This window comes from Phyllobates terribilis, unplaced genomic scaffold (assembly GCF_046119375.1).
Source record: "Phyllobates terribilis strain yellow unplaced genomic scaffold, ASM4611937v1 Scaffold_8__6_contigs__length_399053987, whole genome shotgun sequence".
NCBI lineage: Eukaryota > Metazoa > Chordata > Amphibia > Anura > Dendrobatidae > Phyllobates > Phyllobates terribilis.
In genome coordinates, this window is record NW_027362768.1 from 253,310,096 (window position 1) to 253,325,250 (window position 15,155).

A 15,155-nucleotide genomic window follows, 5' to 3' on the forward strand; every position below is an offset into this window, starting at 1 on the left:
CAATAATGGGAATAATGTTTTTAAGATGCTGTACTGTATGACTCTTGTAAGGGGCATTAAAAGCGTCTTGTTAAGCTACTGCGACCTCCACCACTTTTCCGAGTGGCATTAAAAGCGTCTTGTTAAGCTACTGGGACCTCCACGTCTCTTCTGAGGGGCATTAAAAGCGTCTTGTTAAGCTACTGGGACCTCCACGTCTCTTCTGAGGGGCATTAAAAGCATCTTGTTAAGCTACTGGGACCTCCACATCTCTTCTGAGGGGCATTAAAAGCGTCTTGTTAAGCTACTGGGACCTCCACGTCTCTTCTGAGGGGCTTTAAAAGTGTCTTGTTAAGCTACTGGGACCTCCACGTCTCTTCTAAGGGCATTAAAAGCGTCTTGTTAAGCTACTGTGACCTCCACCACTTTTCCGAGGGGCATTAAAAGCGTCTTGTTAAGCTACTGGGACCTCCACGTCTCTTCTGAGGGGCATTAAAAGCGTCTTGTTAAGCTACTGGGATCTCCACGTCTCTTCTGAGGGGTATTAAAAGCGTCTTGTTAAGCTACTGGGACCTCCACCACTTTTCCGAGGGGCATTAAAACCGTCTTATTAAGCTACTGGGACCTCCACGTCTCTTCCAAGGGGCATTCAAACCATCTTGTTAAGCTACTGGGACCTCCACCACTTTTCCGAGGGGCATTAAAACCGTCTTGTTAAGCTACTGGGACCTCCACGTCTCTTCTGAGGGGCATTAAAAGCGTCTTGTTAAGCTACTGTGACCTCCACCACTTTTCCGAGGGGTATTAAAAGTGTCTTGTTAAGCTACTGGGACCTCCACGTCTCTTCTGAGGGGCATTAAAATCGTCTTGTTAAGCTACTGGGACCTCCATGTCTCTTCTGAGGGGCATTAAAAGCGTCTTGTTAAGCTACTGTGACCTCCACCACTTTTCCGAGGGGCATTAAAAGCGTCTTGTTAAGCTACTGTGACCTCCACCACTTTTCCGAGGGGCATTAAAACCGTCTTGTTAAGCTACTGGGATCTCCACGTCTCTTTCAAGGGGCATTCAAACCGTCTTGTTAAGCTACTGGGACCTCCACGTCTTTTCCGAGGGGCATTAAAACAGTCTTGTTAAGCTACTGTGACCTCCATGTCTCTTCTGAGGGGCATTAAAAGCATCTTCTTAAACCACTCTGAACTCCACAGCTCTTCCAAGGGGCATTGAAATGTTGTTTTTAATTACCTCTAACCTCCACAACTCTTCCAACGGGCATTGCATTTCCTCCTAATTTTAGTCAGCTTTTCCTTTTCAATGAAAAGGCGAAAACTAAGGGAGACCCACTCCCCAATAATGGGTAGAAGGTTTTTAGTACGCTGTAATCCACGTCTGTTTCAAGGGGCATTGCAGTTCCTCATAATTTTTGGAAAGCCTTTCATTCACTGCTTAGGCCAACAGTGTACAGGAGACCCAGTTGCTATAAATGGAAAAAACGCTTTAGTTAAGGCCCTCTGACCTCCATGTCATTTCCAAAGGGCATTGGAGTGCCTCAAAATTTTTGGTAGGCATTGCACTCACTGTATGCCCTATAACTCTGTAGCCGAACCGCTCATTTTGTTACAGAAACATATCCTACAAGACATATGTGGTTGACTGGCCTGATATTGATGTGAATGGTCCCTGTTCCTCCTGCTCTTTCTCCTTTGCCACTACCTCATCCATCATTTATCACCTGAAGCTTTGTTTTAACGGGAGTCATAGAACTGGGATAGTAGCAGGAAAACATCCAGCCATCCTCGGAGGAGGTAGGATATGCGCCAAAATGCTGACCACCTCAGGCCTAGCCGCTACCTATATACATGCGCTTGCATTCCAAGAAAACAAAGCAGATGTTAACTTGTATCATCATCATCATGCTCCTCACCTTGGCACTCTCAACTCCCCTGATGGAGAAGCCAGGGCCCACCGGAGGAGTATGGTTGTCTGGTGGGCTCGTCCAATGCTGCCCTAAAGCTGGCTGGGCTAAGAAAAGTGTGTGGGGGGGATGTTCCAAGGAGAAATAGGGGCGGCTGGGGACCGTTTATGGACACCCGGCTGCCCCCAGGCGGCTGGGGACCGCGTGTGGACACCCGGCCACGGGGCGGCTGGGGACCGAGTATGGACTCCCTGCCGCCCCCTGGCGGCTGGGGACCGAGTGTGGACACCCGGCCGCCGGGCGGCTGGGGACTGAGTATGGATTCCAGGCTGCCAACACAGCCATGACGTGGTGGCCAGATTCCGCCTCCACATGCCTAAAAGGCCCAATTTCAAGTGCAAGCAAGCAGTATGGTATTGCAGCCTGGGGGTGGGTGGGTGGTTGGCTGCATATTTGCGCTTGCATTGCAAGGAATGGGGGAGGTACAATTGAACAGTGCCCTGGGACAAGAACTTGCATGGGGATAGTTGCAAGTCTGCATCTTCTGATGCGGCAAGGATGACTTCTGATGGGCACACTTTTAGGCAGTGACCTGGGTGTCAGAGATGCTTCCAGGGGTCTTCCCCATGCTGTTCCCATGTCTTTTCAGCACTGTATGCATGTGTCACACAGCACATGGCCAGATAAGGTTGCAAAATGTTAAAATGACATTTCCCGTTGAATGCATTTGTCACGGTTGAAAGCAATACAAAAGTGCAAAAACGCATAAAAAATGCTACTTGTGAACATAGCTCAAGGTGTGGAGGAGTATTTTTTTTTGGGTTATTTATTTTACCTTATACACAAGTCTTTACCCTGGAAAGGAACTTCCTTAACATATTTCACAGGAAAGCAGTTTCAGTTTCGTTTTTGAACGTTTTATTGTGAGCCCTTAAAAGTGGCTTAATACCTCTGACCACGTTGTTGACAGCAGTGACCTGGGGGTCAGAAATGCTTCCTGGGGCGATCCCCATGCTGCCCCATGTCATTTGAGCACTGTCACTATCGTTTTTGGCACTTGTTAGGCTTTTAAAAGACTGCCGGGGGTGCCGCCGCAAAAATGCTCGGGTCTCCCATAGACTAACATTGGGCTCATTGCTTGGGTCGAGCACCTGAGTATCACGGCGAGCTCGGCCCGAGCTTCGAGCACCCGAGCATTTTAGTGCTCGCTCAACACTAGTAGTCACCAGAAATGGTGTTCCAACAATCTTGAAGGAGTTCCCAGAGATGCTTAGCACTTGTTGGCCCTTTTGCCTTCACTCTGCGGTCCAGCTCACCCCAAACCATCTTGATTGGGTTCAGGTCTGGTGACTGTGGAGGCCAGGTCATGTGGCGTAGCACCCCATCACTCTCCTTCTTGGTCAAATAGCCCTTACACAGCCTGGAGGTGTGTTTGGGGTCATTCTCCTGTTGAAAAATAAATGATGGTCCAACTAAACGCAAACCGGATGGAATAGCATGCCACTGCAAGATGCTGTGGTAGCCATGCTGGTTCAGTATGCCTTCAATTTTGAATAAATCCCCAACAGTGTCCCCAGCAAAGCACCCCCACACCATCACATCTCCTCCTCCATGCTTCACGGTGGGAACCAGGCATGTAGAGTCCATCCGTTCACCTTTTCTGCGTCGCACAAAGACACGGTGGTTGGAACCAAAGATCTCAAATTTGGACTCATCAGACCAAAGCACAGATTTCCACTGGTCTAATGTCCATTCCATGTGTTCTTTAGCCCAAACAAGTCTCTTCTGCTTGTTGCCTGTCCTTAGCAGTGGTTTCCTAACAGCTATTTTACCATGAAGGCCTGCTGCACAAAGTCTCCTCTTAACAGTTGTTCTAGAGATGTGTCTGCTGCTAGAACTCTGTGTGGCTTTGACCTGGTCTCTAATCTGAGCTGCTGTTAACCTGTGATTTCTGAGGCTGATGACTTGGATAAACTTATCCTCAGAAGCAGAGGTGACTCTTGGTCTGCCTTTCCTGGGGCGGTCCTCATGTGAGCCAGTTTCTTTGTAGCGCTTGATGGTTTTTGCAACTGCACTTGGGGACACTTTCAAAGTTTGGCCAATTTTTCGGACTGACTGACCTTCATTTCTTAAAGTAATGATGGCCACTCGTTTTTCTTTACTTAGCTGCTTTTTTCTTGCCATAATACAAATTCTAACAGTCTATTCAGTAGGACTATCAGTTGTGTATCCACCAGACTTCTGCACAACACAACTGATGGTCCCAACCCCATTTATAAGGCTAGAAATCCCACTTATTAAACCTGACAGGGCACACCTGTGAAGTGAAAACCATTTCCGGTGACTACCTCTTGAAGCTCATCAAGAGAATGCCAAGAGTGTGCAAAGCAGTCATCAAAGCAAAAGGTGGCTACTTTTAAGAACCTGGAATATAAGACATATTTTCAGTTGTTTCACACTTTTTTGTTAAGTATATAATTCCACATGTGTTAATTCATAGTTTTGATGCCTTCAGTGTGAATGTACAATTTTCATAGTTATGAAAATACAGAAAATCTTTAAGGCGTGTCCAAACTTTTGGTCTGTACTGTACATTATGTAGGTGATAAGTGACTGTTGTGTATATGTTATGTAGGTGATGCTGCAATCATACACAGCAGTCTGTATATATTACAGCAACTGCTGTGTACAGTCATGGCCAAAAGTATTGAGAATGAGACAAATAGTAATTTTTCCAAAGTTTACTGCTTCATTTTTTGTAATGGCAATTTGCATATACTCCTGAATGTCAAAGAGTGATCAGCTTAACAGCAATTACTGTACTTGCAAAGTCAATATTTGCCCAGAAAATTAACTTTAACCCCCAAAACACATTTCAACATCATTGCAGTCCTGCCTTAAAAGGAGCAGCTAACATCGTTTTAGTGATTGATCCATTGACACAGGTGTGGGTGTTGATGAGGACAGGGCTGGCGATCAATCAGTCATGATTAAGTAGGAATGACATCACTGGACACTTTAAAAGAAGGCTGGTTCTTGGTATCATTGTTTCTCTTCAGTTAACCATGGTTATCTCTAAAGAAACATGGGCAGCCATCATTGCACTGCACAAAAATGGCCTAACAGGGAAGAGTATCGCAGCTACAAAGATTGCACCTCAGTGAACAATCTATCGCATCATCAAGAACTTCAAGGAGAGAGCTTCCATTGTTGTCAAAAAGGCTCCAGGGCGCCCAAGAAAGACCAGCAAGCGCCAGGACCGTATCTTAAAACTGTTTCAGCTGCGGGATCGGACTACCAGCAGTGCCGAGCTTGCTCAGGAATGGCAGCAGGCTGGTGTGAGTGCTTCTGCACGCACTGTGAGGCGGAGACTCTTTGACCAAGGGCTGGTTTCAAGGAGGGCAGCAAAGAAGCCACTTCTCTCCAGAAAAAGCATCAGGGACCGACTGATTTTCTGCAAAAGGTACAGGGAGTGAACTGCTGAGGACTGGGGCAAAGTCATTTTCTCTGATGAATCCCCTTTTCGATTGTTTGGGACATCTGGAAAACAGCTTATTCGGAGAAGAAGAGGTGAGCGCTACCACCAGTCTTGTCTCATGCCAACTGTAAAGCATCCTGAAACCATTCATGTGTGGGGTGGCTTCTCAGCCAAGGGAATCGGCTCACTCACAGTCTTGCCTAAAACATAGCCATGAATAAAGAATGGTACCAGAATGTCTTCCAAGAGCAACTTCTCCCAACCGTCCAAGAGCAGTTTGGCGCCCAACAATGCCTTTTCCAGCATGATGGAGCACCTTGCCATAAAGCAAAGGTGATAACTAAATGGCTCATGGAACAAAACATAGAGATTTTGGGTCCATGGCCTGGAAACTCCCCAGATCTTAATCCCTTAATCCCATTGAGAACTTGTGGTCAATCATCAAGAGACGGGTGGACAAACAAAAACCAACAAATTCTGGCAAAATGCAAGCATTGATTATGTAAGAATGGACTGCTATCAGTCAGGATTTGGTCCAAAAGTTGATTGAGAGCATGCCAGGGAGAATTACAGAGGTCTTGAAGAAGAAGGGGCAACACTGCAAATATTGACTTGCTGCATTAACTCATTCTAACTGTCAATATAACCTATTGGTACTCATAATATGATTGCAATTATATTTCTGTATGTGATATAAACATCAGACAAACACTAATAAAAACCAGAGGCCAGCCGATCATGTGAAAATATAATTTTGGTGTCATTCTCAAAACTTTTGGCCATGACTGTATAATTGCAGTATATTATTGGAGTGAAATCCTATCTGGGCACCCACATTAACAGCGAGTACCGCGCAGCCTATTTTTTTCCTAATTGCAGTATAACCTATATAATGTATACACAGCAGTAGCAGTATCACCTATATATTGTATATATAGCAGTCTGTATACATTATATAGGTTATACTGCAATTATATACAGCAGTTGCTGTAATATATATAGACTGCTGTGTATAATTGCTGTATCACCTATATAATGTATACAGACTGCTGTATATACAATATCTAGGTGATACTGCTAGTGTTGTGTATACATTATATAGGTTATACTACAATTATACACAGCAGTTTCTGCATTTTGTCTGCTCTAATTTTAAATGAAGCTCCTGTGTGCCTGCGCTGTCTCTCTTGCACGTGCAGGCAAGGGCCGCCGCATGCACTTGCACGTTCTGACAAGGCATCGGTGGTGCGCATGTGTTGACAAGGGCCACCGCGGACGCTGTGCTGCCTTGTCAGGGCATGCGCGCACAGGCGGCCCTTGTCAGCGCGTGCAAGAGAGACAACGCGGGCACACAGGGGCTTCATTTAAAATTACAGCAGATACAATATATAGGTGATACCACTGCTGCTGTACATACATTATATAGGTTATACTGCAATTATGCACAGCAGTTGCTGTAATATATAGACTGCTGTGTATAATTGTAGTATCACCTACATAAAGTATATACACCAGTAGTAGTATCACCTATATATGGTATATACATACATTATACAGGTAAAACTGTCTATTGTTCTATATGTTCTATCTTGGGACTTACCCAGGTAACTGAGATGGGAGGGGGAGGACCCGGAGGAGAGATGGATGATGGAGCTGCAGCTGCAGCATCTGACATGTGGAGGAGCAGGAGCTGATCCCAGTTCGCTGCCGCTGGTACCGGTGACTCACCGGAGGTGAGTTGAACAAAATTTTTTTTAAATGAAGTCCCTGTGTGCCCGCGCCCTGCGCTGTCTCTCTTGCACACGCTCGTCGCACTAACAAGAGACGCCGCGTGCACCTGCATGCTCTGACAAGGCTGCGGTGGCGCGCATGTGGTGACAAGGGCCGCCGCGGACGCTGTGTGGCCTTGTCAGGGCATGCGCGCACAGGCGGCCCTTGTCAGCGTGTGTAAGTGCATGCAACAGCCCTTGTCAGCGTGACGAGCGCGTGCAAGAGAGACAGCGTGGGGCGTGGGCACACAGCGGTTTCATTTAAAAGTTTTAAAGGGCTGGCAGCCCACTGGAAAAATCCCCGCTTTGGCAGATTGCCAATCCGGGCCTACTCTTCACAAAAAACATGGCTTACTTATAAAGGCTCTTTTAGGTACAGAGCTCAACGCTGTAAAATATGCAAACATGTACTTCAGTGTACCACTTTTTCTAACTATAATAACAGCCAAAAATACAACATCAAACAGTTTATTAATTGTAATTCTGAAAACGTAATTTATGCTATATATTGTATTATGTGAGAAATTATATATTTGTTGTAGTTCTCGGAAACTTAAAGTTCGCTTCTCAGAAAATCTTAATGACATCATCAATGTTGATGGTGGGGATCGTCATATCTCCTCTGCAGCTAAATGTTTTACTTCTGTGCACCATAATTTCATCAATGCAAATATACCGTCTTGAAAGGGTCAATAAACCTGTCCGTGATGGAGACATGAGGAGACGCCTATTAACTAGAGAAACTTTTTGAATTTTTAATTTGGGTACTTGCTTTCCTCAAGGCTTAAATCTAAGAAATGAAGTTGCATATCATTACTAACATCGCATGCGTTTTTCCTAGTCCTTGCACCTATTTTATTCATTTTTTCCTATGTTTACCGTTTTCTGTTTTTAACATGTTTGTATTGTAAGGTGGCTAATGGTCATGTAGTCGATGGGAAGTATGTATATCAGAGATGGCTGGTCTCTGTGATGTAACCCGGTGTATTTTCTCTAGTGCACGCATACACTAAGAGGATTAATTGGTGCAGCTGGGAGCCAGGGTACTGGTTACTAGGCGAGATGGGCGGGTCCTGCAACCCACAAACCTCACCAATGGGTGTGGATAACAGCCTATAAAATGGAGGCTGTTGTTTGCCACATGCTCTCTGTGTTTGGAGGGAGAAGGCTCCAGACCAAGATACTGGACATTATGCAGCCTGTTTGCCCACAGGGTGGATAAAGCAGAGACCTGCTGAGGACACTTTACTTTGTTTGCCTGAACTAAAGGCTGTTTGCTTTCTTTTCTTGCTTGTTGGTTTATGAAGCAATAAACCGACATGGACTCTTAAAGGAACATGCTCCTTGTTTTCCTCCAGTCGCACCCAAGTAAGTAAAACCCCTACAATTGATGTTAGACGTGCGGGCAGCATTACCAGTAGAGATGTGTGACTACTACAGGATGGACTTTCGCAAGCCAGCAATCATCGCCAGACAAAATAGAGACCCTGCTTAAACACTTGGTCCAGTCGCAGCAGCAGCAGGAGACCAACAGGCTGTTGTTACAGCAGATCCAGCAGCACCAGCAGGAACAACGGCACCAGATGCTGCTTCTGGCAACTGCCATCCAGGGCAGGACGAGCGCCCCAACCCCAAGTCCGGCTGATGACACCCACGTCCGGAAGGCGGTAAGATGCGCTTTGCAGAAAATGACCCCAGGGAATGATGTTGAGGCCTTCCTGACCATGTTTGAAAGGGTCGCCGAAAGGGAGAAACTTCCACCAGAGCAGTGGGCAGAGGTACTAGCGCCATACTTGACAGGAGAGCCTCTGAAGGCGTACTATGACTTAACTTTGCAGGACTCCAATGAGTATAGCAAGTTAAAATCTGAGATCCTCGCACGCTTGGGGGTGAAAATGACTATCAGGGCGCAGCTTGTTCACCGCTGGGCATATCACCGGGACAAACCACCTCACTCCCAAATGTTTGACCTGTTGCACCTGGTCCAGAAGTGGCTACAGCCCGAGTCCTCTATGCCTGCGCAGATGGTAGAGCAGGTGGTAATGGACCGGTTTGTGCACTCCCTACCAAGGACCATACAGACTTGGGTTATCCAGGGTGACCCCCGGAATGCGGATGAACTGATCGGACTGGTCGAGAGATACCAGGGGGTTGAAGGTTCTTTGGGAAGGTAGCCCACTCCATACTGGGGGTCCCAGCAGGGGGTGGAAGCCCAAAAGGTGGTGGGGCGTCCAAGGTCCAAAGGGGCGGGGGAGGTGGTGCCCAAGGTCCCTACGAGTGATATTGTTTGCTGGAGGTGCCACGGCCCAGGCCATATAGCCGCCCGTTGTCCCCTGACCTCCGAGCCGATGGACTGCAGCATAGGACGCCGTAGTTCATATTATGCATATCCGGCCTGCAGTGTGAACTGTCCACCCAGCGAGAGGCCACAAGCATGTCCTGTGAAGGTGAATGGATGGCAGGTAACGGCACTGCTAGACTCTGGTGACCCTTTTGAGGGCCACCATTCCCCTCCTACTGATCCCGGGAAAAAAAGTCGGCGTATGGTGCATTCATGGCGATGCTAAGGACTATCCGATGGCCAGAGTGGACATTGAAACAGCCCATGGTACCGAGTTTCACGAGGTTGGTGTCGTTCAGGACTTGTTGCACCCTATCATTATAGTCGGGACTTTTGTTTATTTTGGGATCTGTCGGGGAAGGGTTCAGGGTTCACTGGCATGGTTGAGAAGCCAGGTAACCCTGAAGAGGTATCACCAAAGTCAGACGGGTTTCCCTTTTGTATTCTTGTGGGGGATAAGGAGGTAGTGTCCCCTGAACCGGACATTCCAGAGTTAGGGGTGACCAGTGAGAATTTTTGGTCTGCCCAACATAGGGACTTAACTCTGAAGGAAGCCTTCATTAATGTCACCGACATAAATGGGGTTGCACAGGAGCCGGGGGCTGACACAAGGTTTCCCTATTTATAAGTGGGGATTTGTTGTACCGGGTCACGAAAGTAAGGGAGGAGCTGGTGGAACAGTTATTGGTGCCGGGGACCTATAAACGGAAGGTGTTGGACATGGCCCATTCACATATCTTGGGGGGTGGAAAAAATGCAGGTACGAATCATGCAGAGGTTCTATTGGCCTGGGTGTCACTGGGAAATATTAAAGTTTTGCAGGTCTTGCCCTACCCATCAGTTGACTGCCCCCACCTCTCACTTTCGAAGTCCCCTCATGCCATTGCCCATTATTGAAATACCTGAGGCCCGACGAGAGTTGATTTCCAAAGAGGTGGCTCGTATGCTGAAACTCGGTGTCATGGAAGAATCCAAGAGCGGTTGGTCGAGCCCGATCATCTTGGTCCCAAATGGTGAGTGGAGATTTTGCAATGACTATCGGAAGTTGAATGAAGTCTACAAATTCGACGCATATCCCATGCCACGCATTGATATGCTGATCGAGAGGCTTGGGCCAGCAAGGTACATAACCACCTTGGATTTGATGAAGGGATATTGGCAGATCCCCATGGCTCAGGGAGCCGAGGAGAAGACTGTTTTCTACGCCGGATGGATGCTTCCAGTATGTCCGGATGCCGTTTGGACTGCCCCTGCAACCTTCCAGAGAGCTATGGATCGAATTCTTGCACCCCATAAGCATTACTCCACGACATACCTGGATGATATTGCTATCTTCAGCCCGGACTGGGAGAGTCATCTGGAAAAGGTCCAGGCGGTGTTTGATGCTCTCAGGAAGGCGGGGTTTTCAATAAACCCAAAGAAATGTGCCATGGGGAAAGAAGAAGCCAAATACCTGGGTTATGTGGTTGGTTGAGGCGAGATCAAACCCCAAATCAGTAAAGTGGAGGCAATCCAAACCTGGCCGAGACCGCTGTCAAAAAAACAGGTTAGAGCCTTCCTGGGGATCGTGGGATACTACAGAAGGTTCATCCCAAACTTCGCCATGATGGCCACACCCCTGACTGACCTTCTTAAGGGGACAAAATCAGCCATGGCCAAGTGGACTGCAGAGGCGGAAACGGCCTTTTAAGAGATGAAAGTGGTTTTGTGTAGGCCACCGGTCCTGGTTGCCCGACTTCAAGAAAGTGTTTATACTCCAGACAGATGCCTCAGATGTCGATTTGGGAGGAGCACCCTGTCCTCTACCTGAGTAGGAAGCTATCCTCCTGCGATAAAAATTATGCGGTCATAGAGAAGGGGTGCTTGGCCATAAAGTGGGTGGTGGACACGTTGCGGTACTATCTGCTTGGGTGAAAATTTAGATTGGTATCTGACCATGCCCCACTCAGATGGATGAGGGAAACGAAACCCCCTGGTTTTTAGCCCTACAGGATTTCAATTTCCATGTAGAACATAGAGGAAGGAAGCTACATGGTAATGCTGATGCCCTCTCGAGAATCCCCTGTCAAGTAGTAGAAGGTGCCAAGCCCCACGACTTTAGGCAGTGGAGGAGGTATGTAAGGTGGCTAATGGTCGTGTAGTCGATGGGAGGTATGTATCTCAGAGATGGCTGGTCTCTGTGATGTAACCCGATGAATTTTCTCTAGTGCATGCATGCATGCACTAAGAGGATTAATTGGTGCAGCTGGGAGCCTGGGTACGGGTTGCTAGGAGAGATGGGTGGGTCCTACAACCCACAAACCTCACCAATGGGTGTGGATAACAGCCTATAAAATGGAGGCTGTTGTTTGCCACATGCTCTGTGTTTGGAGGGAGAAGGCCTCCTGTGTGTGGTTGGCTCCTGACCGAGCCAGGATACTGGACACTACGCAGCCTGTGTGCCGACAGGGTGGATTAAACCGAGACCTGCTGAGGACACTTTCTTTGCCTGAACTAAAGTCTGTTTCTTTTCTTGCTTGTTGCTTTATGAACAAAAGGAACATGCTCCTTGCTTTCCTCCCGTTGCACCCGTCCTGGTAAAATTTCTTGTATGTTTTCCTTAAAAATATAAGGTGTTTTTATTCTACGTGGGCAATATTTCAATTGAAAAGTGATTGTCCTTGTAGTGAGAAAACCCTTTAAATCATGCTTTTGTTACATGTATTTTTATAAAAAATGTTAGCAATGTTTTTTCTTTCATATCATAATCTTTATTAAAAAAAGACAAAAAAAAAAAACATTTTGTAAACTTGCAATTTTCACACTCGCCACTGGGGCTTTTTTAAACTTTAAAGGGAACCTGTCACGTGTAAAAACGCTATTACCCTGCAGATATGAGGTTAATCTGCAGGTTAATAGTGTTCTGAACCTGTCAGGTGCCGGCACTTAAAGCCCCGCTGTCGGGAGGAAATGAACTTTATTCCTCCTGCATCATTGGGCATTCAGTCATAGAGGCAGTGCCTGTGTAGGTTCAGTCACCGCTCTGTGTATAGAGATCAGTGGCGGTAACCATACCTCTGGCACTGACTGACAACACCTCGCCGGTGCCACCCCCCCTAACTGAATTCCGAACACTTAATTAAGAGATGAATTAAATTCATTTCCTCTCAGCAGAGGGGCTCTAAGTTCAGGTGCCTGGCAGGTTCATATTGCTATAACCTGTATATTAACCCAATATCTGCAGGTTAACAGCATTTTATCAGGTCAGGTTCCCTTAAATATTCCTGTTCTTTCAGGAATAGTTTACAGGACTTTTCTTATTTGCAGAGGCAGGGTTACAATGAAAGGTAATACATCTATACACAAGTGATAACACAGGATACACCAATTGCAGTAGGTGATGTCAGACCTCCCTTGACCTTAGCACTAGCTCATTAGACACTTCAATACAAATGACAGGGCCAGGATCCATCCATTTTTGGCTATGTGCATTGTGGTAGTTTGGCTCACTCGGCTGCACATAGAGGTAGACACAGGAACACTTTCTGTTTATATCTTCCACTGGTTTATTAAGAGTACTGCATAAACCAGTGCAACATTAGCAAAACAAACACGGCCTTCCCAGCCTAACAGGAAAGCAAAAACATAAAGTATAGCACAGTCCTTGTTGCTACGGCAATCCGTCAGCTTCAGGAACATACAACACAAGGCTCAGCTTTCTTTAACATGAAAACACAGCTCCAGAGCTTGCACCTCGAGGCCCACCCAACACTGAATGCTTGATAGCTTCCCTTTAAGCAATAAGAATCTGCAGCATCTAATTTCCATTGCACCCACACCACAGCTGCTCCTTTAGTCCTGTTTTTCATCAACGAAGTATCCATTTTATAATGGGTCGGTTTCTTATGATTTTGAGCCAGAATTTGCAGCTTCTGGCCATACTATTATGTATAATCCATGTGACTATTTAAGTGCTACATAATAATTTCTCAAACAAGTGAAACATTTTGCAGAAATGCACCACCCTTGTTTGTCAAGTTAGAGTTTTTATATTTTGTATTATAATTTTATAATTTGAAATATAATGTGAACAATGTTGTAATATGCTAGGACATTTTTTCATTATCTCCATTTTAAAATGAAAACATAATTGTTAAAAATGCGCTACACCAGCTATTTTAATAACTTGTAAAAAATGTTTATGTTAAACAGGGAAAATCAGCAGCGTCTACAGTCAGATTTTGCAGATATGATTGAAGGGTCTTTGAAAAAGAGAGAAGAAGATGGTTATGAAGTTAGATCACTGACCCGTGTAGCAAGCTATAGAAGTGGTACCTTGGAATACCTACAGATAAACACAAGTGGCCCACCAAGCACTTATCTGTAATAAAAGGATTGACAAAAACTAAATAGACAAAAATGTTTAAACTTATGTTTTACTCTGACAAAGTTGTACAGATTTAATTTGGTGTCAAAGTACCAAAAATCTATGCTAAGAAAATTTTCTTAAATTACCAGAAACCTATAGGCTCTGAGCCCCTGATACATCTTTATACCTTTTTTTTTTTGTCTAGTACTTGATGATTTTCATCTGTTTTTTATTTGTGCCTAATTCAACATTTCATTTACGCCGTTGTAAAGTCTATTTTTTTATGTTCACCTTTGTGGTCCAGCTTATTATCATGGGATGTTTTTGCCTGATTCATCATTTGCATCTTTTCTCCAGTCCCATCCTGGAGTGATTTTTATATCGCCAGTTAGTCTGGTGCAATATTTGCAGCATTTTGTGAAAACATGCGAAATTTAAAGGTTAACAAAAAAAAAGAAGGTCAAAAACATAAATTAAGCTAAATAAAAATAAACAAAAATCCATTATTTACATGTGTTATTGTAAATAATTTGGCGCAAAAAAAGACAGAATATCTCACAACAAAAAAGAAAAGTGACTTAAATGCAATTGATGAATTGGGGCCTCAAAGCTAGATTGATTATTGCATTTGCTCCTTTTTATCTAGTTTTTGTGGTTTTAGCCTGTTTTCCATTTGTACCTTATAGTTCTTTTCCATTTGCGCTTTAAATAATTTGCATCTTTTTTAAAGTCTATTTTATGTGTTTGCATATTTTTTACTTGCTTGTCATTTTGGGAGGGATTAGAGCTTTGCAAATGTTTTTAACTGATTCAACAATTACAACTTTTCAAAAAGTCACAATTTTTTTGTGCAAATGTACTCTTCTCCTCCTGAACTGATTTTATGTATAACCTTAATTTTGTGAAATTCTAGCAGAATATATAGCTTTTTGCAAAAATACAAGTTGCAATACAGGTTAAAAATAAATTAAATGTGGTTTTGTCCTGATGAAGTCTTTGAAACTAATAAAACCGTAATTTTGAACACAGACTCCTGGACCTCCTTTTTATCATATGGTGTCTTCAGCAATGCAGTTAAATATTCATCCTCTATGGCTTTTCCTTCCATTACATGTATCCTGGATCCACAGCAGCAGTTCTACTGAGCTTTCTTTGGTGGTGCAGCACACAACCCAGCCAGGTGAGCACATCCCTGCACCTATCGTCCCGACATCCTATAACACCCTATTTTTCGTTCTTCCAGTTTTCTACTATTGGAAAAATTAATTAAGAGCCTTTTTGGTTTTGCACAAACTACATGAACCACGTGTTTTTTTGAAGAATTTGGC

At 45.0% G+C, this 15,155-nt stretch overlaps 1 protein-coding gene across 1 annotated transcript in view; it reads left to right on the top strand.

The window, feature by feature from the left end:
• Positions 1 to 14,816, top strand: part of GUCY2C (guanylate cyclase 2C) — a 552,042-nt gene extending 537,226 nt beyond the window's left edge. The window contains exon 27 of the mRNA XM_073644175.1: positions 13,671 to 14,816. Coding sequence (XP_073500276.1) covers positions 13,671 to 13,845 — 175 coding nt within the window. The 3' untranslated portion in view covers positions 13,846 to 14,816. The remainder of the gene's footprint in view (positions 1 to 13,670) is intronic.
• The last annotated feature ends 339 nt before the right edge of the window (positions 14,817 to 15,155 follow it).